The following is a 25,995-nucleotide window of genomic DNA, read 5'->3' as shown; positions in this document are numbered from 1 at the left end:
CTTTGGAAGATCTTGTTTGGTGAGGAGGGCGGCTAGTCTCCCTGAAGGAGATATATATATATATATATATATATATATATATATACCACCTTTTTTTGGTAATTTATAAGTTCCAAAGTTCATGATTTCTTGGACCTTATGCGAAAGAAACCACAGGATCAACATCGACTATCTATTCGTTGTAAGAATTTGTTGTTGTCGCTGTATAGTTCTACAATTACTCAACTGTGTCGAAAAATTTGTTATCTTATGTTGCCGAGCATACTACTTGTGCTTGGTTGTTGGGGGCCTACGTTTTGTCAAACCGACATATAAGAAACCTCTGAATCATATTTTCATTAAAATGTGTGTAGACAGTTTTGCAATTTCTTCAGGGTCAGTTGCTTGTTCAGTGGACGTTTAAAAATAAACCTAATTTACTTTTGCACTGCTAAAAAATCATGTAAATTTTCAAATTTTATAAAATTCTTTGCAGTTATGAAAAAAAATGAAGAAATTTATGTGTGGACTTTGAACCTACAGACCACGCCATGCAAAAAGAAAAAAAAACGCTGTCAACTTACCCACAGTAGAATTTTCACAGCCCGTTGTTCTATCATTGTTGCTAAGCAACACCATGGAAAAAATGGCTTTACCAGTGATAAATAAAAATGACAGAATCGATTATCAGTAATTTTCGGGTGCATTCTGAGACAAAACTTAAGATCACTCTTAGGCTTATACACTAAATTTCTGTAAATTTTAAAGAAAATCTGTTCAGCCATTTTGTCCCTACTGACAGAGCTTTATCACTAGTTAGCTGCAAACGGATTGCAAGCCTCCTCTCTGAGGGAATATTCTTACATCACAAACAACCTGATGGAGATGTCTTTCTGCATACAAACACATTTTGGGATGGGATCTGGCACGTTAATATTTTGGAATTGGTTGTTGATTTTACGGCACCATTTTGTACCATACGATCTATTTATGCAATAATCATTTGACAAGTTTTGGAAATTTTTATCTGAGATTGATTTATTATTTTTAGTATGTTCATTCATTTTTGGAAATTGTTCATTGATTCATAGAAATCGCTCCAGGCAAGGCATGAAGCCACTTGATACACGAACGAACTCACACACAGTTTCATTTATATAATTGTGTGTGTGTGTATATATATATATATATATTATAGGATAAAAGGTCAATAATTGTGAAATGATACGTCGGCTTCAAAAGGAGAAAGAAACTGTAAACAGTAACTGTACAATCGTTTTGGAAACGATATCCATTTATTTATTTATTGACAAATAAAATGTTTTTGAATACTATCTCCTTATCACCACACGGTCCTGGATATGACCTAAAACTATATCCGATGGTGAGGCCCCACCTTGCGGGCCTTGGGGAGTGTGGAGCCACCCTTTAATTGCCATTGCTCCCAGGTCCACTCTGACCCGGAGTGGTAGTACCTGTTAGGGTTCCAACTATGGATTAAATAAAATCCGACTTAAAAAAACAAATATACTCCATTAAAAATCGTTCCTCAAAATAACTAGATTCAGCATTAAATAACCTGAAAAAGGTTGATATGCCGTTAAACAACCAACCAACCTTATCACTACAAAAGTAGAGGGAGACACCAAAATTAAACTGGAGTTAGTATGGCAGGTGAACTTAGAAGTTATTTAGAAAAAAAGAAAGATTGTGCAGAAATAATGAAAGAAATTTTTTATATTTATTTTATATGGAGTTAAATGGTTATTTTGTTTTATATAAATAATATTAGATATATATCTAATTATATTTAATGTAAATTACTATATATGGGAATTCTTTTAAAGACAAGTAATGATATAATGCCTAGTGAAAAATTAAACTATTGTATAAATGGTTTTTAAAGGGCCAAATATTAAAAATGATAGGATTTGTGCTGATGAAGAGACAGTATCCCAAAATATTTTATTTTTCAAAAATAAATAAATGGATATCGTTTCTGAAACGACCGTACACTTTGATTTTTTTTGTTTCTCCTTTTGAAGCTGATTTGTAATTTTACAATTATTGATTTTTTTTTTTATTCTCTGTATTAATATAGCTCTAGGTAAATACATCTATCGAGTTTATCTGTGGTACTTCGGGCATAGTACTTTTAAAGTATTCATACATAAACAGAAACTTTGCTCTTTTAGTCCTTTGGTCTATTAGTCTCTATAATATATATATATATATGTGTGTGTGTGTTTATTACAAACATTATTGGCTACAAATGTGCATGCATGTTTCAGTGGAATCTTAATTTAGAGAGACTCACCTGATCAGACCCAAAAGATTCCAACAAGAGAAAAATGTATATTTGAATGAGTGGGTTCACCAATTTTTTTTTTTTTTTTTTCGGTCTAATGAGGTGGGTCTCTAAATTGAGATTCCACAGAAACATGTATGCACATATGTAACCAATGCTTGTATAATAAACATACTGTATACCTGCTCTGTTCTCCATTGAGTACTCTTTAATAATCACAGGGGTTTCAGTGAATCTACAGCCATAAAAACAAACTGTACAACTAATTTATTTGTATAATATATATTTTTACTAAGGGATCACAAGTTCTCAAGGTCACTCGAGGGTAAGAGTTAACATGTGGCAGGTGACTAGTGACACAACAGTGATGATGGAAATTAGATCGGGTTCGATTATTTAAGGGGACAGCTCAACAAGAACTTGTTTACATTAGACATAAAAATGATCATGTTCTAGTCAGCTGGGAAGCAAACTCATGATATTGTGTTTTGCATAGACATTTTTAAGAAAAAACTTTGCTCGTGGAATTTGTTTTAGGCACAGATAGAGAGTAAGAAATTGTTGATAGTTGTATTTAAACGAGTGTTTGTATTCAATGTTTTGTATGGGTGGACCATATAAGGCTAGTCAAGCACCTGCCATGAAAATGATGACGGAGTTGTTTCATTGATGAGGATCGATTTGTATCATTTGGACTATTCTCATTAAGAATAACCTATGGCGCAACGGATAAAAGTGCTAAGTATCAGTTCTAAGTGATGGTTTTCTGGTGCTAAAGGGGTATGGGTGATAGTAAGAATACAGTTATAAATTGTTGTTGTTGGAAATCATTCACTTAATTTTGAATGAATCATGATTATTGTTGGTATTAGTTTCACTGAAGGTTGTCCTACATACAGCGCTTGGTATTCCCAAATGGTCACCCATCGGGTACTGAATAGGTTCAACGTTGCTTAATTTTAGTGGTCTATGTATGTCAATGTAATTATGCTGTTTATGGAAAGCGCATGTGCGGTTGCTTATCTAGTTAAGAACAGCTGCTCGACTCGCAGATAGTTTCTGATTGGCTAAAGTCTAATATGACCAACCAATCAGTACCCAGTATCCAAGTTAAACAAAGAGATCGCTTGTTTCTTTTTCTTTTTTTCTTTTTTTTTTCTTTTTTGCTATGGCGGCAGCTGTTGCTAAACATCATTCATTCATTTGGAATGAATCAGATGATTGCTAGCATTCGTTTCCTTGATATCTTTCTAGTCAGACATCAGCTACTTATGGGAGGGACCACATGAAGGTTGCTAACATACTTAAATAAAAGTGTTTCTGTGGAATGAACTGGATTTGAACTTCGCACTATTAGTTGTCAGTTTGTATCGTTAACCACTGAACAATCATCACCTCCCTGATGTTGGGATGAGGTGTTGTTTTTATTTGTCCTATTTACGCGATGGACCAGATTGTTATTTTCATGCGCATATGTCATGAACTCAACCCGTTTTGTAGAAACAAAGATGATCCTCTATTCATTTTCACCAGATGGTGAGCTTAGGTGTGGTGAGGTCCCTACTGACTGAGCTTTATCACTAGTTAGCTGCAAACGGATTGCAAGCCTCCTCTCTGAGGGACTATTCTTGCATCACAATAAACAACCTGATGGAGATGTCTTTCTGTATACAAACACATTTTGGGATGGGATCTGGCACGTAAATATTTTGGAATTGGTTGTTGGTTTTACGGCACCATTTTGTACCATACGATCTATTTATGCAATAATCATTTGACAAGTTTTGGAAAGTTGTTTGATTTTTATCTGAGATTGATTTATTCTTTTTAGTCGATTCGCTCATTTTATTTCATTCATGGAAATTGTTCCAGACAAGGCATGAAGCCACTTGATGCAAGAGCTAACAAGAACAAAAGATGATTATCATTAAGATAGTAGATGCCTATTCGCTTTAGTCTTGAAAAAAGAAAGAGGCTAATGGTAGGAGGAAGACAGAAAGAGAATTCTAAAATTCTTGGAATAGGAAGCCGTATTATAATAAGATATCAATAATGAATTACTGAAGACCACTAGACAGTCAAACGAACTGGAACAAAAGAAACGTGGGAATAGATCAGACAATTGTGAAGAACATGTCATAAAAGTATTTATAGAAAAGACTGAGACTAGCAACATCACGTCTGTGTGAGAAAGTTTTTCAAAGAAGAAATGGTGGAGCCAATCAAATTATAGATATGTTCCTGTACCTTATCAAGTATCCTCAAATGGGACAGATATTCACCAACCTAAATATGGCAACAATACTTAATACATGGTCTGATAATAGATTTGTAAAAATAGAGAATAGTCTTTAGTGTGAGGAAGTGTTTAGAGCGATAGCGAGAACCTACTTTATGAGAAACAGAATATTGCTTGGCTTGCATAAAAAAAACGTTCCCATATCCCTATGTGAATGTAATGTGTGCGTGCGTCTATGCATTTAAAGATGTATTTGATATGTAAACATGTACTCAGCTGCGTGTTTAGTGTTGCATGTTGTCAATGCATACAGACAGCAGACTTGCTACAAGTCAGAAATGTTCGGACACAGAATAAAAAGAAAATGGCTTTGATTTTGAGTTCGACCACAGATTTAGAAGCTACTGGAATAGAAAGCTGGATTACAATGAGGTATCAAAACAATGAATTAATGAAAACCACTAGATCAAGGAGTCAAACGAGCTGGAATAAATGAAGCCAGGAATTCATAAGGCAATTCTGAAGATTATATGCCATAATAGTATTTATGGAAAAGACAGACTAGTAACATTACATCTGCGAGAGAGAGAGGTTGCAGTGAAGAAAAAAGGGTGGGAGCCAATCAAAATTACAAATACGAGAACCTTTAAATGGGACAGATTCACCAGCGCAAAGGCGGCAACAGTACTCCTATATAGTTTGAAAGTAGATTTGTAGAGATAAGAACCAGCCTCAGCTGTGAGAAAGTGTTTAGAGTGACAGAGAGAACAGACTTTGAGGACCAGAAAGAACTAATATATGACCCCCCCCCCTCCCCAGGAATATTTGATGACAAAGAAAAATCAATAAGTTTCAGAGGGGATTTATCCTTCAAAAGTCCTGGTACTCTTGCATAATTTGACCCGGATTCTCGGGAATTCCTGTCAAGCATGGATCAGGCAAGACCAGTAATCATCGGTTTCAGTCGAGTGTTGTTCAAATGTTGAAACGCTAAATTGACTTATTTTTTATTTACATCACTGACAAGGAGTTTTTTTTTTTTTTTTTTTTTTTTTTTTGTGTATGATCGTTCCAAATCCCCACGCCCGATCCATGCTTGACAAGAATCCGGGTCAAATTATGCAAGAGTACCAAAGTCCTAAGTAATTTGTAATTATATTCTGAGTATCACCCATACTCAGGATTGAACTTTCAACCTCTGAAAGAGTGTCACATACAACTGAATTTTACCAAATACTTTATCTGTTATACCACGGTAAAATTCAGTTGTAAACGATACTCTTCAAGAGATTGAAGGTTCAATCCTCAGTGTGGACAATATTCAGAATGCAATTGCAAAATTAGTTGAGACTTCTATTTGGTCATAGCTGATGGAGTGAGGACATGTTACCTTTTTTTTTTTTTTTAAACACAGGAATCACCACTTATCAAGGACCGGAGACTGCTTGAGGATAAGGGTTAATGGGTATACATAAGTCAATGTGATTATAGCATAGTAAACATAAGTCGTGGGAATTTTGTAAATTGGATTACTAAGGGGGACGGTTCATCAAGAACTTGCTTTCATTGGACTTGAAGACTTCCGATTGTCTGCTTTCCAGCTGACTATAATCTGATAGTTCCACATAAATGGTTCAGTTTGAGAATCAATGAAGATTCTTGAGTTCAACAAAATACACCTGAAGTAGGTTGTAGGTTATATCGACCGAAACATTGTGAAAATAACCCTCAAGATGAGAATGGTAGTCGGAAGAATGTAGATAATACAAATTTGCTAATTTTATTCTTCCCTTGAGAATATTTGACTAAAATTTTGGTAAGAAACAAAACGTTGGCACTGATTTAATCTATATAATTATGAAACTCAAATGACCTTGTAACGAGTGTTGTAGCCCAACATCCGGTTTACGACGTCCGGTTGCGCATGCGTTTAAATTATCCAAATAAATACTTAATACTTTCTGCATCTTTTTTTTTTTTTTTACATCGTTCATTTCCGTATTATGTTTAAGTTATTTTAATGCAATTTTCTTGCAATTAAATTCACTTTAATCCGTTGACAACCATAAGAGCATTTTACAACAGCGATTTACCCACCGCCTTTTTTTTTTTAATTTATTTTGCATTTTTTAATACATCGTTCTTAAAAAAAACATTCATACATTTTCTTCTACACTACCAACAAACAAAAATAAATGTGTATTTTTTTTTTAATTTGTGTTACAAATAATCAACGCGACAAAACGTATTGTTTTACTGTGTACGTTTTCATTGTCCCAATTGTTTTTTTTTTTTTTTTTTTGTTTAAATTAAGATGTATCAAAATTTGAATTTAACTTTAAATATTATTGTATCTGTTCAGTGCACATTTACCTATAAGTATGGAAAACCACTTATAATTCAATGGCTGTAAGTTTTTTTTTTTTTCCCCCAAATAATTATAAATAGAACGACTCATAGAAATCTATCAATATTCTTTTTTCATTTTAATATACCTTCATAGAAATGTTTCTGTTATGTCACAAAAAGACTATTTTCTTTACGTCACAAGTGTCATGCTTGTACATCAATTCCATAGCTAATAGAACATACTGACCCAACGGGTCACGGGTAGTCTAGTTCAAGATAAATCTTGTCTGATCATTTCAGATTTTGAGACCGTACTTCCATACAAAGTCCATTATTTCTCCCCCTTTGAGCATGTCAATGAAAATCTGCACTGTTTGTATCTTCCCAAAGTTTCCATGTTTTATTGCTTTCCGTGTCAAGCTGAATGCCATTCTCTTTCTGGTCTTCCCATTTATTCTGATTCCATTAATCAAATTCCTTTGACTCTTTCTGACAAACTCGAAAGCTTCAGACATTGAGTCGACACTATCTGGCAAAGACTGAATATTTCGAAACTAAATTTATCGTCTCTACAAAGTAATATTCCTCATCATATCCAGTCTCCTATCTCTGGTCATGCCTTTATTTATACCTCTTTCCCATAAGTTTGTTCTTATCATTACCTTTTACGCTTTTCTCATCTTTCCCCTGTGAACTTTACCTGCTACCTCAACTGTTCTACATCTGCTAGTTGGAATTATCAATGCGAGATAGATTTTTAACTGTGATCATGTTTTTAATATTGTGAAAGTTGTAGGAGTTGTCTCCCTTTGACAGCTCCAGATTTCTGCTTATTTTTCAGAAATGTAAGGGCTTGGGTAACTTGGAACTGCTCCTCTTGTCTGGTTTATGCTGACATATCATTTCAGGTTTTAACTAACTCAGTTATCTTCCTTTCGTTTATAAAAACGAGTGTATAATGTGCTCTCTCTCTCTCTCTCTCTCTCTCTCTCTCTCTCTCTCTCTCTCTCTCTTCATATGTGTCATCATGTAAATAAGCAGACATCTGTGTGTAAGGCCAAAAAACAATAAATAAAATTAGGTTGTTGATTGACTTTTCTTTTGTCAACCATTGATACGACTTCCCATATGAATTTTATTTGAAACACAAAGGTATGTTTTCTATATTTAATTCATAATTAACAAAGGTTATTAGCTTACCTTACTAAAGAAAGAATTCTCATCCATTCTTTCGACATGATCATACAATCAAAGTTCTGCACACATCTCTCTATACAGTCCAGATTTAATTTTCCTCTGAGGTCGTCTGATCTAGTCATGTCTTCATGACTTGCATCGTATCATTCTCATATTTCTCTCCATGCAACATGACCTCAACCATCACTAAATTCCAAAAATATTTTAGTAGAATTATTATTAGGTCGTTGTACAGAAAATACTAGCTAGTGTTTTAACATACTTTAAAAAAAAAAATTGGCTGTTGGTTAAATTTTGTATTCATCGCATGGTCATACCAAAAAGCAATGATAGAGAGAACGAGTGACCAGGTATGATAGATGAATTATCCGCGCATTATTTTCGATGATGAAATGAAAGATTTTTTTGCCGTCCAACTCACATTCACATAGAGGCAATTGAAACAAAAAGAAGCTGGACAAATATCGTATAATTTGAATTAAATGAGACTTGAATCACCATGAGAAGTCGTTGTAGAAAATGTCCACGTGGAACAATATAAAATGATGCACAGCGCGGGAAACAAAGTTAACGGAATTGAGGAAGACCAACCCACGGCGATATGGTCACATTCACAGACTCCTATAAAAACCAATACTGACCATTTCACTTTATCTGCAGATAAGTACCCCCTTTCTAATACTCCATTTCCCAAACCCAACCCCCACATCCATTCATTTTTTTTTTTTTTTTGACTGTTATTCCAGAACGACATTCATGTCACGTTTTTTTTTTTTTCATTCCAATATTTTTTATTTTATTTCATTTTTTTTGTTGCTTGTTTTCTCATTTGCTCGACCTCACCCCGACCCAATAAGGGGTTGCATCAAAATTCACTCATCTGTTAAATAAAACCCTTATGATATTTTATCCACGTGTTGTGTCATTCTTGCTTTGTGTTTGGATCGTTCAAGGTTAAATGAGAACTATTCACTCATCTCAGACACTGTCATCCTAGGACGCAAAATCTGCGCCCAACGCACTTCATCTTATTTTTATTCTGTATTACGAGCAGTGTAGGGTGAAGCGCTATTCTAAAGTTTAAGATTCTAACCAGAGGTAATCACCCCGACTTAGCTTCTTTCAGCCTGTAACATTTATGTTTCAGTTATATTTAGATTATTCCAACTACTGTTCTCATCTTGAGTGTTATTTTCACCATCTTTAGCTTCAAGATAAGTTATAGAAAATAATTTTCTTGAATGACCTGTCATCATTACCTCTCCAGAAGGTATCTCCTTTCCAACACAATCTTCCATTTAAAAACCAAATGCATCCTAAAGTGGAGCATTGTTGCTGCATCTGGGCAGGACCTGCATGGAACGTCCTTTCCTTCCTTGACAGGTGTAGCAAAGTGTAGTACGCAAACATCAGGAACAAAGATAGGAAAAGTCAGTTTCGCCCGGTACCACCGAAAACTCGCTTCTCGCAGATTCGTGGTTCGTCACAAAGAACAATCCAACCGCCAGAACAACCTACGCACAATCTGCAAAACACTCGCTGATGACGGCTTCCCAGCATCCTGCCTTTATATATTTGCATAATCGCATGAGGTCAAAGCCAATAAAAACCCATGGACGCCATCTTGGAACTCTCTTCCGCTTGACCCACAATACAACGGCAGACGTATCCGAGGTAAGCTCTTTATTCCCCCCCCCCATTTCGGTTATTGCCAATTCCGCTACAACAGGGTTCAAAATCAGCTTCGAAACTTAGGTGATGTCTCTTTTCTTTTCCCTGATGTTCTAAGAGTATCTCTATTCCTCATTATTTTAATGGAAAGTGCTCAACCTAAAAGAACATTCACAACATACACTCGTCTAGCTAGAACCACTGTCAACAATTTCCCCAACTCTCTATCTACGCCTAAATCTTAATGCAAATTCTATGAACAAAGTTTGTTTTTTTCCGAGAACTCCCTGTCTGTGGAATTTTGTATCACGATGCTGCTTTCCAGCCAACTACGGCATAGTCATCTACAAGTCCAATATAAACAAATTCTTGTTGAGCCGTACTCTTAAATAATCAAATTCTACCCACTTTCCATCACTTACACCTTACACTCATTAACTCTTATTCTTGAGTGGCTTTCAGGCCTTGATGCTGTTGGATATTGACTGGGCAATGCCGAAATGTGTGCTGGTTGATGATTAATGATTCAAGCCAGAAGGTTTTATCAGCTAATGTTTAAGAATAATAAAAAAAACACTTAGAATAAATATTTATTTACATCAATATATGAATGTTAACGTAAAATGTTTTTATGAGTAGTTTTCTGAATATTTAAACATTTTTTTTTTTAATTTATTTATTTATTTTTTTTTTACAATATATGACTTAACAGTGGCCATTGAAATTCATTAACATGGGGAGAGTTGCTTTTGTTTGTTCAGTTGGGCGAAAAAAATATGACATAAATGCGGGAGTACCTCAGGGGTCTGTCCTTGGAGCTCTATTATTCCTGATATTCATAAATGACCTCCCTGATAATATTGTATCGGAGATGGGTATATTTGCCGATGACACCACTCTCTATAACAGATATGAGGGGAAAACAAATGAACACATATCCAAGGAAATGGCAGAAACACTAGAGGATGACCTCCAATCTGTAGTGGAATGGGGACAAAAATGGATGGTCACATTCAATGCTGCTAAGACTAAACTTGTTTCCTTCAATAACTACAAGAAACCTTCTCTACCACCAATAGCAATGGCCAAGAACACATTGCCTGAAAGTACTTCTTTTAAACTCCTCGGCCTAACGTTTACAGGGAATATGAACTGGAATAGATACATTGAGAGCATTGCCAAGGCTGCTGCAAGGAAAGTTGGCTCCCTCTACCGTGCTAGAAAACTACTTACGCCTGAAAGTATCCTGTACCTCTATAAGGCCACCATTCGCCCATGTATGGAGTACTGTTGTCACATCTGGGCTGGTGCATCTGCTGCTTGTCTCTCGCTCCTGGACAGGATTCAAAAGAGTCACCAACCTGAAAGGTCCTGAACTGTCATCTAGACTTCAGCCTCTGTCCCATCAACGAGATGTTGCATCCCTCTGCCTGTTCTAAAAATACTTTAATGGTGAATGCTCTGACGAACTGCAAACACTTGTACCTCCTCGACGTAACTACCCCCGACAAACCCGACAAGCAACTAAGTCTCGCCCCTTTACAGTAGAGATCCCTAGGTGCAAGAAAGCCTTTTACTCCAATAGTTTCTTCCCCAGAACTGCAGGTCTTTGGAACTCCCTTCCGGGATTCTGCTTTCCCAACTGTACTGATATGCAGAAGTTCAAGTGTAATGTGAACAAACATCTTTCTACTCATCTCCCTTCATAATGCCCCTGCTAATTAAGTCCCTGATAAAAGCCCCCTGCTTCAAAGTGGCACTGTGCCTTGTTTGGGGTGAAAATTGAATAAAAAAAATAAAATAAAATAAAACATGGCCGCCAGTGAAAACATAAGAAATTATATTGGATTATAAAGGTCTTACTATCCAGAAAACTACTTGTCTGCCCTAAATTTGAATGTGCTATTCGTTTTCAACCTACCGGAAAACCTATAAGTCGGCAATTTAATGGTGAACGTTGAGCTGCATGCAGTTAGTGTGTGTGTGTATATATATATATATATATATATATATATATATATATACACCTATTTATGTTACGGAAGATCTGAAAAACACCAATACCATCAGTTTCAAATCAAAACAAAATGGGACCAATATCTGGTCGCCTATGTTGGACTCTCCTCAGTTTCTGTTTATATCTCCTTGGAAATGACCTCTCGGTATATTGAAATAGTTATTCTAAATTGAAATGTGTTGTAGAGAGTACTAATACCTAAGCAATGCATTAATCATCATTAAAAAAAAAAAAAAAAATTTGAGAGACTTATCTTTTTTTAAAGTTTTATTTATTTAAAGTATCATCAGACATGTGTCCATGTATATCTTATCTAGCACGTAACTTGTATAAATACGAGTTGAATTATTTATATATATATATATATATATATATATATATATTTAAATAAGGGGGTAGTCACCAACAATGTGTATTTTTTAACATTATTTTATTATTCCGTGTCTTGGTTTTTCATTGAGAATTCTATTTGGATCATTGTAATGTTTTTAAATCATTGAAATCGTTTTTACGCGTTTCAGACGTTCTGTGAAGCATCCTCGGCAGAAATTATTTTCAAATGTGTTGGAGATGTAAAAATGGCATTTTCTTAGTTCATTTGAAGTGTTTCCAAGGGGTTGAGGCGTGTAAGTGTCTATTATTCATTGGCATGTTCAATTTTTATTACTCTTTTATTGGGCTTGTCTGCTGACCTCGGCTGTAGTCACTCTCTCTTTCTGCTTGTGTTCTTTTTCCTTTTCCTTTAGGGTAGTGTGTGTGTGTGTGTGTTTTCTTTTATTGGTTTGAGAATGTGTGTACTGTTTTATAGTATTATGAGGTTATATATAATATAATATAAAGCTAAACGGCTGTGTGTCTGGTCATGAATAGGCTCCTATACAGTTCACACTATTATAGAAAACTGATCACATAATGATAGATGTATGGAAACACAGGAATGGATATGTTTGATCTGGCAGAATGGTGGTTCATTAAAATTGTGAGGTCTGCGTTTGCGCCTGGTCCACAAAGTATGGAAATAAAAAAAATTAAAAAAATAAGTTTACAAGTGTTTTTGATATAGATGTACATAATAATACTTTGATAAGTATGTTTTAACTTAAATAGGGATGGTATAATAAAATTGTGGGGTCTGGGTTCGCGCCTGATCTCCATAGAATGGAAATAGGCACAAACTTTAATGAAGACTTCATATCTATCTGCGTAAGTATACTTTGATAATTATGTTTTTGTTTGAAAAAATATAGTATAATAAAATTATGGGGTGTTTGTTCGCTCCTGACCTCCATAGAATGTAAATATGTCACAGTTTAACAAGGTTTTTTAATATAGATCCACAGATATTGTGATAAGTGTTTCGGTGTGAACAGGTATGGTATAATAAATTATGGGGTTTATCCATTTTATTTTTACTTTCATCATATTTTGCTTTGGTTTTGATACCCCCAAATTCGAAGCTATCTCTTTACAACCCTTCCTTTTCATAACCTATCATACTTTCATAAAGCAGAGTCCATTTTCTGTAGGTTGTTTTTGAACGCAGTCAACGACGGATACTTTTGCTAGTGTATATATATATATATATATATATATATATATATATAAACTACTTCATTTATTCACATAAATTTAATATACGAAAGTATAGATTTATGCGTAAACTTGAAGTATTTACTTCAAAAGTGCTCAATACGTAGGTAGAGCTAGTTAGTAATTTATAAAATATATATGACGATTAAGCTTAATCGCCATATATATTTTATAAATTACTATATATATATATATTTATTCAATTATTTATTCTTAATCTAATATTTATTGAAGTAAAAATATATATATATATATATATATATAACAGAAAAGTAAAACGAATTTTTAAACGTTTCATTAAAAAATCGTAAACATGGCTATCGTTGTAGCAAGTATAACTGAAACTACACTTTTTATTCACTTTTGCTTGTATTGTTAAATGTGATTTTATAAACTGTCCATTGTCTCTTTTATTAATAAAACATCAGACGACATCTTGTCTATGCGTTTTTCATCCATTTGGAACTTTAATAGCAAAAAAGTTAACAAATAAAATTTATAATATAATTAAAATATTTATTGAAATTGAAAGTAAAATAAGCAAAAAATTTTAAAAGAATTTAAGTTCTATTGAAACCAAGTGAAGCATGCATGCTCCTCCGTAGTTGCACAGTGAACGAGGTATAAAAAAAAAATATATAAGTTCAGCATTCCCCCTATTTAGCTCCCTAAAGTCTTAACATATTTAAATTTGAGTTCAGCACCATGCAAAACTGCTAAATAGACATACACAGAAAATTTTGGACGGATATGGTAAAATAGTCCTAAAAATGGAGTGTTTTTATTAGCCCTAAAAGAGCCCCTTGGACACACCCAAGAGTTATCGCAAAACATAGACAAACAAAATTATATAGAAATCATTAAGTTACAACTTTTCAGGAAGTTTTATAAAAATTTAAGGCATCAATTTTTTTTATTTTTTATTTTTATTTATTTATTTATTTATTTTTTAATAAGCACAAAAAAGTGTAAATTTTAGCCATTTTAACACAAAAAGCACCTTAGTTTTCCCAAAAAATCCGTTCTGTTACTTTTTTACTCGTATCATGTTTAATGTTTGCAAAATTTCAAAGAATTCCAAGGCGTAGTTGAGAAAAGTGTGAACGAGCGGACGAGGGTGAATTTACAGGACCTTCTTTTGTCAGGGGGGCCAAAAAATAAAAGTAAATATGACTATAGAATCGAATTGATACACAAGATCTTCACATTATTCATTCATGAACTAGCAGCCAATCAGAATCAAGAGAATGGACTTGCCCATCTAAAAATAATGGAACATTCCAACCTTCTTATATATGGGTGGTGACAGTGATCTAATGGTTTATGTGGTTAGTGTACTTTCAAGATTCCGACCTCGACAATCAGTCCGACAGAAACTGGGCCATCAAAATGGGCTTTTTTGCTAACGGACTGATGCAAAATGTTCTGTGTAGCCTGAGGAGGTTCACCATCCCAGACGTTGCCTCCTAAGTTTATTGCTTGTTGCCTGAAGCGCCCTCACCAGGGAATGCCGATGGGGGCTACTCAGATTTATTTTTGCAGGGCCAGAGTGCTTCTCTTTTTGGGGCACTGGTCCATTTTCCCCACCTTCAAACCTTGTCACATCCTCTCACGGTGGGAGAGTGGTAAATACTGATCTAGTGGTTAACAACAAAGACTGGCGACTTGGGTGTCCAAAGTTCAAATCCACTTCATTCCAGAAAAATCCTTTTCACTTAGGATGTTGGCAACCTTCATGTGGTCACTCTCATAATCCCCGATGTCTTTCAAGAAAGAATTGATAAGACATATATCAGGGGGCGGGGGTCAATGCCAACAGTAGAATCTTCGGATTCATATGATATTATAATGATGCCTGGGGTTGCTGTCTCCATTTAAACTCAACTGGTCAGACAGATATGTTGAATTATTTCTTTTAAGACCTCCCTCCAGCAATATATCAGTATCCGGGCAACGTCGGGTAAATATAGCTAGTGCCTGATATTTCTGATATTTATCAAAGTTTGTAACGTAAATCTTATCTAACTTGTTTCCAGACGGACTTTTTGTCGTCTCCATTCTCTGTAAATCCGTTTTGACTATATTTTTTTGTATTTTCACCTGCGCACAAAAAAAAAAAAAAGAAAAAATTTCCTCAAGAAACTGTCAAAGTTGGCTCAGCCTTACATCGTCCATTTTTGATCTTCTGTCCAGCTGTTTGACCAATGACACGGAAATCGCTTTTGCTCTTCTTTTCACAACATTAAATCCCATTCAGTTATTAACCGGTCAGTGGGAAAGGAATGCCCAGCCTCGGTGGCAGAGAAAACCAAATCAATTTGATCTCGTGACCGCAAGGAAGATTTGTGCCAGATGGGGTCCACTGGCCATGCCATGATTTGAGATTGGCTGTCAAAACCAAGTAAATAAGCATTGATTGACATGGCAAGCACAAAAGGGGGGTGATTACCTCCCTTTGTTCTCTTGGCACAAGGATTAAAATCTCTCTCTCTCAGCTGATCTTGGTTCTCTTTTCTTTCTCTAACTTATCCATTCAGGTTTTTATATTATTTCCATCCAGAAAACAATTTCAGCCCAAACTTTCTGAAGCAGGAAAATTTTTTTCTTAATTCTTACTTACTGAAAATCAGAAAAAAGATTAATCTAAGAAAAAAAAGAAGTTATCTTGTCGAATTTTCAAAGTCAGACCCAAATAGCATTCAAGCTAACAAATCAAACTTTGCTTTTGGCTAGACATTTTTCATTATTGTTACACCATGTTATTTAATAATGAACGAAAAGCGCTTTGGGTATATTTTAACGATCGTTTTTAATCGACTTATTTATTTTATTGAATTGTACATATAACTTGCCCCATTATATATTTTTTTTCTTTTCCTCACCCCGTTTTCCATTTTTTAGTTGATTGAATTTACGCGATGGTTCACTTCTTTATAATTATTCTAAAATTTTGCCAATCGAATAAAGTTATATATATATGTATATATATATATATACAAGAACCGAAGTTTGCCCAGCTGGGCGAACTTGAGTCTTTCTACCGGAAAAATATCCAATAAATAAAACATTGTTTAGTAAACCGTTATTTTTTATTATTATTTTTTTTTTTTTTTTTTGCATTTTTTTTGCATTTTTCTTGCATTTCCATACAATAAACATGGATATAAATATCACTAAAACATCCGCTGGGGCATAAGCTTCATTTCGGCACCTTACTTGCTTGGGTGAGTTGCCTGTAGGCTGAGATAAACCATGTCACACACACACACAGACATTAGGAAAATTTATAATATATATATATATATATATATTTTCTTACATAGGAGTCGCCACTTATCAAGGACACTCGAGGATAAGGGTTAAAGAGTGGACAATAGTCAATGGGACACTATCATAGTAATCATTAAAAGTGTAAATGTGGTAAATTGGATCACTTAAGTGGAACGACTCATCAAGAATTTGTTTATGTTGGACTTGAAGACGACCGTATTGTAATCAGCTGGAAAGTGGACAAATGGAAGACAGTTCACAAGTGTGCAGTTCTAAGAAAGAAGCTTTGCTCATGGAATCTGTTTAAGTTTAGGCACATATAAAGAGTGGGAAAATTATTGATAGTGTTTTCAGCTAGATAAGTGTTTTTCGTGAAAGTTTGGCAAGGGGGGGGGCAAATATTGGATCTCAGACGAGCACTTGCCATGAAAATAACTATAAGCAGAGACAGGCTTGCCACATCTCTTCTGTGATAAAGAGGTTGCAGGGAAGAAAAAAGGACATCCTCTACTAGGCTACAAAGTTTATTTTGAACTTTAAGGCAGGATAGTCTTTCTAGCAGCTCCTGGCCAGATGTAGCAACAATTCTCCACCCTGGAGGTACCGGTCCTGGATATGACCTTAAATTATATCCGATGGGGAGGCCCAGCTTGCAGGCTTTGAGGAGTGTGGAGCCACCCTTTAATTGCAATTGCTCCCAGGTCCACTCTGACCCGGAGTGGTAGTACCTGTTAGGGTCCCAACTATGGGTTAAATAGAAACCGATTTGAAAAAAAAAAACATATATATATATTCTATTAAAAAATTATTATTCAAAATTAAATAGCCTGAAAAGAGTTGATATGCCGTAAAACATTTGTCATCATGCCCAATGGCTTGGTAAAGTTTTTAGTGAGTTATGTCCCTTTGTTTTTAATGCTTTTTTTTTTTTTTTTAAAGCGCTCATTAGTGTAGTCAAATCTGTTTTTATAAAATACTAAAACTTTATCTTGTTTGAAAAGGGTTGATATGCCGTAAAACAAACAAACAAACAAACAAATCTAGATCTTACTAGATCCCAAGACAAGAATTCATCTAGATAACCTCAACCAGTGTATAGCGGTATCGAAGGTGCCTTATTGGCCTTCTTAGAATACTCTGTTATATTAGTTTTAAGTCCTACTTACTGAGATCAGAAATGTAAAGTTATCTTGTCGGGTTTTCTAAATCGGACCCAAATAGCATTTAACCTGATAAATCACACTTTGCTTTTGGCTGGCCAATTTTCATTGGTTGTTGTTGCACCGTGTTATTGGCAATATAATAATCAATACAATTTATTTTTTCAGATTATATAATCTGGATCAGGTAATTATGAAACATTTAATCACCTTAAGAAAATAAAAACATTAGCAAGGTGGGAGGGTAACTCATTTTTAATTGAAGGATATTTTCTGCTTCCGTACTAAAAATTTTTTTAATTTTTTACTTCAGTTGAAGTTCTCCAAATTCGAGGGGATCATTCTTGGAGCTAACATTTGATTTCTGTGAGGTAGATATCCGAGTGTTCTATAACAATTTTTGTTTATCTCTCAAATATTGACTTAGTAAACAAGGGAAGAATATTATTTTTCATCTCCCCTAATTGACCAATCAACTACGTTAACCATATCTTCCTTTTGGTCTCTCAATCTTACTAGATTCCTAGACAAGAATTCATCTAGGTAGCATCACAGGCCAAGATCACAGTGTAGTATCTGTTCTGATGCTATACTTCATCTTTTCTGTCCTCAGTTAGTGGAGGAGAAATACTTCTACAATTTTAATTTTTGTTCCCATCCAGAGTGCCCCTTTCTGCGAAGCTAGATTTTTCCCCACATTAAAAACCGACCTTGTGCCTAACTCTTGCGGGGAAGCCAGTAAATGGTAACCACTAGGTGTACCATGCCTCACATGTGTTAATGTGTAGCTGTGTTGAAGACCACTTATTGTCCCTCTTAGAAAACTGTTATTTTGCATGGTTGGTCATGGTTTACTCGTATGAATGTCATATTGTCTTGACAAACATCGGAGCAGAAATCAAAACCACTTAAAAAAAATTGTGTCTCGTAGGTAATTCAAACTTTTTCTGTGGATTTTACGTTTAAATAAATAAAAATTAAAAAAATAAATAAATAAATAAAATGACTTTACTGCATCATGAGCAACGCCGAGAAGGGACAGCTAGTATTTTGAAGGTGAAATGTTTTTGCTTTCTTTTGACTACCTACGAATTATTACAATTTGCTAATTCGGTTCCTTACTATAAAATATAACAACTTCCGTAGTTTAAAATGTTTGCCCATCGCTTGCGAAAGATGAGTGATCAGGCAATTGTTCTGTGGGTCCAGAGATGGCATGTTAGTTCGATTCAGAATTTGATGTGAAACACCTGTGGGATGATTTTGTAACAGGTGATGACTGTTTTGTCTTTTCTAATAGCACGTTTCTCCTCGTGTTCTTCGACATGTTCAAATTCAACAATTGTAGTCCTTTTGTGGTTTGCAGTATGCCAGGAACACCCGTTTTTGGTTAAGTTTTCCTACAAATCAAAATATAAACCGAAATGTTTTCTGGACACCTTCAAGCTGTCCTTGAACCGTTTCCACTGATCTCATATGGTTCCTTTTCCTTTTGACAGGAGCTATTTTATGAGTATTCATTCTAACATGCGGCATAGACGACCCACCCAACCAAAGTGAAACTGCTGTATGCTTGTTTTGACACTTGATTTTCGTAAATTTACGAAGTCCTGTCATGTTCATATCTGGGATGAATCCAAAAATTTAGTACACACAGTTAAGACGCTGGAAGTGGACTCGGTTTAGCTAAATATGGAACGGAAGTCGCTAAGCATAAAACTAAACACGAAACCACATGGAAACACATCCTGTTTTATCATTAAAAATTTTTTTTTTAATATTTAAAATATATTGATCTGGAAATATTTTATTTCAAAAAAGAAATTTTAATTAACATAGTTTACATTTTTATAAATATGGAAATGATTTAAAATTTTTACAAATTTTATCACACCAATTTGTCATAATTTACCATAAATTAAGTAAAAACAATCTAAAACAATTACATTACGAAACCGAAATGCAAGTTTTTTTATTTTTATTGTTTCACGCTAACACTGTTACATTGTGTGTGTATATGTGTATGAAGACGTTCTATAACGACTTACATTCTGCAAATACCAGTTGCACTCTGCATGGGAGTGATACCATCGACCCTCGGAACACTAAGGTCTGCATCTACATTTCCTGCCCAGGTCTCTTTGTTGTTGGGTTATCAATTCATTTCCCCATATGCTCTAGACTGACATGCAGCATTCTAATGTCGAACTCACGTCGACTGTTACTGTAAACCATTGCAAAATTCACAGCCACACCTAAAACTGCCCATAAACTAACTCTAAAAATATATACCTTTTATATGCGATCTTTTTGTCTGCCACACCTTGATTAAAAATCCTATTTCAGCTCCATTTGTGTGTACCTTGGTGAACAACTTCGTCTCCATTGTTCTGCTGATAAACCCATTTTCTCTTTTGATATTTTCCTTTCATCCATCGCTTCCTTCTCACCACCTGGGAAGGGAAGACTGGGGGGGGGGGGGCAACGTCGATAATATCACATGCTAAGGATGAATTCTGAGAAGTGTTTAGCCTGCATTGCTAAAATACTTATTTTTTCATTCCCCCTTTATTTTAAGGAGAGTAGAAATTAAACCGTCACTACCCCACCCTCAAAAAATCATTCTACTTTCTTTTTTTTCTTAAGGCAATTATGAATGAACATCCGCCCCCCCCCCCCAAATTGGGAAATTGTTTGTTGGTCATGACTTTCCGAGTTGAGAAATTTATCTCCGTTTTCGTTTTTATTTATTTATTTTTTTAAATTGGCTACTCACATTTTTGAATTTGAAATAAAATGTCATTAAAGCATTGAAAATTATGTCTGCCATTGAGTTCCGCCATTCGTTTGTGCACTATCCATATGCAACATGTGCACATTTCAATAAAACTATTCCTAACATCATTAATGAGTTATTAAAATTGTTTCCGTTTCATACCCTTTGATTAAAGTTCTTTCTTTCTTTTCTAAAAAAAAAAAAAAAAAAAAAGAAATTTGAACCATTTTTTCTTTCTTTTTCTTTCTTTCTTTTTCTTTTTCTTTCTTTCTTTTTCTTTTTCTTTCTTTCTTTTTCTTTTTCTTTCTTTCTTTTTCTTTTTCTTTCTTTCTTTTTCTTTCTTTCTTTTTCTTTCTTTTTCTTTCTTTTTCTTTCTTTTTCTTTCTCTTTTTTTTTTCTTTTGCCACAAGTGCAATTTTATTTGCCAGGAATATTTTACTAGCGAAAAGGAAAGACGATCCAAAATTAATGCTTTTTTTTTTTTTTTTTTTGTTTTTGTTTTTAGAAAAGGAAGGTTTAAATTTAAGTGCTCTTTAAATTACAAGAAGTTTTTTGGTGCTTTTACACTATTGGGACGAGATTTTGTAGTCGATAAATGGAGTTTTCAGATAAAAAAAACAACGGTTTCAACTGATTTTTTTGTCAATTTTAATAAGTTACAATAAGTTACAAATTATGCAGTCGGAATTACCTGATTATTACTAAATTATTAAAAAAACAACTTTAATGGTGTTAACAAGTGAAAAATTGCCGCCATCTTGTTTTATAAAATAAATCAACACGGAAAATTACCTCCTTTTTGAACTCTCCTGTGTTTTACGATCATTTTCATCAAATTCTATTTATTTTCTTTAATAAAAAAAAATTACGAGGAATACGTAGACACCATTGTTTTCATGTGAAATTCAGTATTGTGATTTCCGAAAATCTCGTCCCAATTTTGTAGAAGCGCTGATCCCCACCCACCTACACACACTTTCGTAATAGTTTTACTGATGGAAAGGAAAGACAATTCAAAATTAATGCTTGTTTCCTGATGAAACATTTCGAGTAATTCAAAACCAGTTCAATAAATTAACAAACTATCACAACAGAAAACACTAAATAATGAAACATTTATGTGCAAAACGAAATTGAGCATGAAACCACTCGTAGTATCATTAATCGGTTATTAAAATTGTTTTTGTTTCGCAATCATCGACTAAAGTTCTACTTTGCCGGTTCAAATTTGCCGGAAGTATTTTTCTTGCAGAAAAAAGGGGAGACTATCCAAAATTAATGCCTGTTTTCTTATCAAACTTTCCAAAACGAGTTCAATATAGTAACAAAGTATCAAAACGAAAAGCATTAAATTTTCAAGATGTGCAAAGTATGTGGAAAATGTTCAAAGATGTTAAGGGATAGTCTCCATTTTGATCCCTACATAGTTACTTCTAAAATTTACTTCCATTAATAACCAGTCCGTTTGAGTTGTTAAAATCATACCCTCTCTTCCTGTTTGTCACCGTGCGCATGTTGATATCCTCAATTTCATAACTGCAATGAAGACCATCTAATAGTTATCAAATTAATTCTGCAAACAAACTCTTTTTTAAAAACGGATTGGTGGTGATAATTCGATCGTCCAGTGCACGATTAAAATCGGTGTGCACATTTAAATAAAACCATTCATAGCATCATTAATCAGTTATTAAAATTGTTTCATTCAATGTCATAACTATTGACATTTTTCCCCCCTCTTTTTTTTTTTTTTTTTTTTTTTTTTTTAGAAAAGGAAGAAAGGGTTATTTTTTTGTGTGTTCAAGTGCACTTTAACTCACCAGAAGTATTTATTTGTATTTTTATATATATTTATTTCCATTTTCGAAGGGTTATTAACAAAGAGAAGACAATAAAAATTTAAGGATTGTTTTCCAATCAATTTTCGGGTAATTTCCAAATAAATTATATTTAAAAAATTTAAAACAAAATTTATCGAAAATAATTTTCATAATTCACAAAATATAGCATTCGGTTTAGAATATGAAATTTATTATTTAGTTATTTTATTTTATTTATTTTATTTTTTTAGATAATTTTTTTTAATCGATGCATGCATAAAAAAATTTTTTCTTGAATCTAAAGATAAAGTAATTTTTTATTTATTTATTTTTAAATGTCTTCTAAATTAAATATATTTACATCCATTTTTGTATAATAAAAAAACAAACTCTATACAGAAGCTGGATCTACTGACATTAGCATTAAAGCCGTCAGTATGCAGTGTTGCTTCTAAGTGTTTCTTTAGATTGTTTCGTATGCTTCTGAAACCAGGAGAATCGAGCTGAGTTTGGGAGCAGTCTAGCACAGTCGAAGAGTCCGCCACACCCATATCTTCCCGCATCATTCCCACGTGATACAGAGAGAAATTAACCTGTTTGACCCAGTGGAGTCTGTCAAAATCAACATTGAACTACGGACAATTGTATATAACTATATATATATATATATATATATATAATATAAATCTGTATATCTCATCTTGAATTTAATCAGTAGAATATAGAACTGAGTTTCTTTCTTTTGTGTGCATGAAATTGCTTTCTTTCTAGCCGACAGATCGATGAAGCAGCGACATATCAACCCGATCGTGAAATTAAGACCAACCAAATCGATGGACGGGTCCTGCCACACTGAGATACCTTGTTGATCTACGAAGGACGGGTCACACAAGATGAGAACAGTAGTCCGCATAATCCCAATTAATATAAATTATCAACCATTATCTAAAATTTCTGAAACCAATTGTAATTTTTTTTTTCTATTTTTTTGTATTTACTTTTTTTTCTCTCTCTTTTTTAATAATAGGATTCGTAGTGATCATAATATTGACAACAGTTCAGCCATTTTGAAAGAATGGGCACATCAAGCCAGACATCTTTATCATTCCATAGATTTAAAGGTGGATGAAGAAATGGGAGGTAAGTAGAAACACCAACTTTTATCAAATTTTCAAATTTAACTTTTACAAATAAAACTCAATTTTTTTTATTTGAAATAATAGTGTACATTCTCGATAAAAAAAATGATACGAAAAAAAAAATGTGCTTCGCCAGTGTTCACACCCACTAGTGAGATATATTACTAAAATAACCATTTTAAAATCAAAGAATTACAGCAATAATTTGATTTTTCATATAAATTTCCAATGACTTAAAATTTAAAAAAAATAAAAATAAAAATAACCTACCAAGACTTTATTTTAGAATTTCTTTCCAAATTCATTTCAGGCAGAAGGGTAAATCTGGAGTGGCTGTCTGACTTACTTCCTGCTTCCCCTCAGCACTTGCAATGGTTTGGTTCAGGGCTAGAAAAGGAAATGAGTTTTACTTTGCTAACTTTGCATGACAGGATGGAAGTATACACGCTTAGATATACACACTCCTTCATATATAGTCATCCATGTACAGTACCGTTTCGTTGTATCACAACTCATCAGTGCGGCTAGACTAGCATCTTTCTTTAGCTGTGGATTAAACTTACAACCGTCGCGTTGATAGTCGGCAGTTCTAACCACTGAACCATGGATCCGTGCTCATAAACGACCTCATCAAATGTCCATTAGACATTCGCCCATTGCTTTTACAGTGCTCAAGCTGCTAGTTTATTTACAAACAGCGAGCTTCACTTATAGCCAAATAAGCAGCAGGTGAGATACATTTATGACAGTGCTCAACCCAATGCGGGGGGGGGGCTTAATATATAGACATCCACATATTGTACTGGTTTCATTGTATTACAACTCATCAATGCGGCTATACTAGCACTTTCCATATATATATATATATTCAGAAAGTGTGAGAGAATATATAATTATTTCTCTCACACTTTCTGAACATTCTATTGATTACTCGTTAGCTTGCCGGGGTGACATCGTCCTTTCAAGTATATAAAATTCCTACTGGTGAGATGTCGGCTTGGGTTAAAGCTAGTTTGATACCTCGTCTCTTGTTCGATATGAGGTAGGTTCTTTTCCACTGTTGGATCTGTGCCGCGGGTTGCTTGATCTGTGTAAGTTAATAGACATTTTTGCGTGTGCGGCGTGTTTGATCAGTTGATAGTGTTCGGGTTTCAAATCCTGAGCACGGATGTGGCTAACTGATAAGCCCAAATGAGGGCGAAACTCAAGTTTGGACTTCCGGTTTGTTGGCTTTCTTGGCTCTTGTGGTCTGCGACGTTGGTTCGGCTGTGGAAAATAATTGTGTGTGTCTGAGAAAAAGTGTAAGGCCTTTGTGTAAAACTAAGAATAGTAAGACTCGTATTTCTCAGACTGGTTTAACAGTAGTTGTAAGTGAACTTATTAAAAGAGTTATTTCAAATAGAAAATAAGATGCTGCACCAAACTATAGGCGTTCAAATGGATTTAGACTAATCTTTATCTGCATACACTTGAATACATATCATTTTTTTTTTTTTTTTATTAATGTTGTGATATCTAGAACATATTATGGTGAATATAGGCGATTTATTGATGATCTTGTTCAAAAATGTAAAACATTTAAAAATTGTTTTTAATTACATTTTCACCCCCATTGAACATTGCCAATGATGTAGGGGGCTACTATCAGGGACATAAGCTACAGGGTACTATGTAGGGACTTGGGCAACAAGATGTCAGTTCACGTTACACTTGAACTTCTGCATGTCAGAAGAGTTGGGGAAGCAGGGACCTGGAAGGAAATTGCCAAAGTCTAGCGGTTCTGGGGAAGAAACTACTGGAGTAGAAGGCTCTCTTACATCTAGGGATCTCTACTGTGAAGGGTGGGATTTAGCTGCTTGTCGGGTTTGGCGGGGGTATTTACATATTTGATATATTCAAAAGAGTTAGAATGAAATTGTGAACAGAAACAAAATCTACATTTCTGGATAGAAAAAATTATTTATGAAATGTTTGATAAAAGAAACTCCTTTTTCTTTCAAAATAGTGCCCACCCTGTGTATATTTTTATGGAAGTGTTTTTTTTTTTTTACAAAGGAGTCACTTTATCAAAGCCCGTATGCCACTCGAGAATAATGGTTAATGAGTGTACGGTTAATCAATGAGTTAATCGCCAAACGGAAGTGATGTAGGTTGAAATTAAGGCTAAACAATCAAAAATAGGCGATGACTTTCAAAAATATTGTTGAAAAAATCGACCCCACCCCTCCCTGTAGAAAAGTGCCGAGTTGATGGTAACATAATTAATGTTATGGTCAATTTTTTTATATTTGCTGTCCGAAGGGTCGAGCTTCAAAATGATACTGATCTCGTGAAAATCCGTCGCCTTTATCAAGTTTTTGTGATACATACATACATACATTTTAAACAGACAGGTGAGATTTATATTATGAATTATTCAGTTTAGGTAAACAAAATTACCATGAGTCACTACAGTAACTTAACTGTTTCAGTCTTAAGAC

General features: G+C 34.3%; 1 protein-coding gene across 1 annotated transcript in view; it reads left to right on the top strand.

Moving 5' to 3' along the window:
- LOC145247492 (procollagen galactosyltransferase 1-like) overlaps positions 1-25,995 on the top strand; it is a 330,273-nt gene that overhangs the window by 184,309 nt on the left and 119,969 nt on the right. The window contains exon 2 of the mRNA XM_080109303.1: positions 23,404-23,516. Coding sequence (XP_079965429.1) covers positions 23,404-23,516 — 113 coding nt within the window. The remainder of the gene's footprint in view (positions 1-23,403; positions 23,517-25,995) is intronic.

The sequence above is a fragment of the Euprymna scolopes genome, chromosome 25 (genome assembly GCF_053919585.1).
Source record: "Euprymna scolopes isolate OS-2025 chromosome 25, ASM5391958v1, whole genome shotgun sequence".
Taxonomy (NCBI): Eukaryota; Metazoa; Mollusca; class Cephalopoda; order Sepiida; family Sepiolidae; genus Euprymna; species Euprymna scolopes.
Note: the sequence above shows the minus strand (reverse complement) of the source record. Positions and strands in the feature narration are given on the sequence as shown.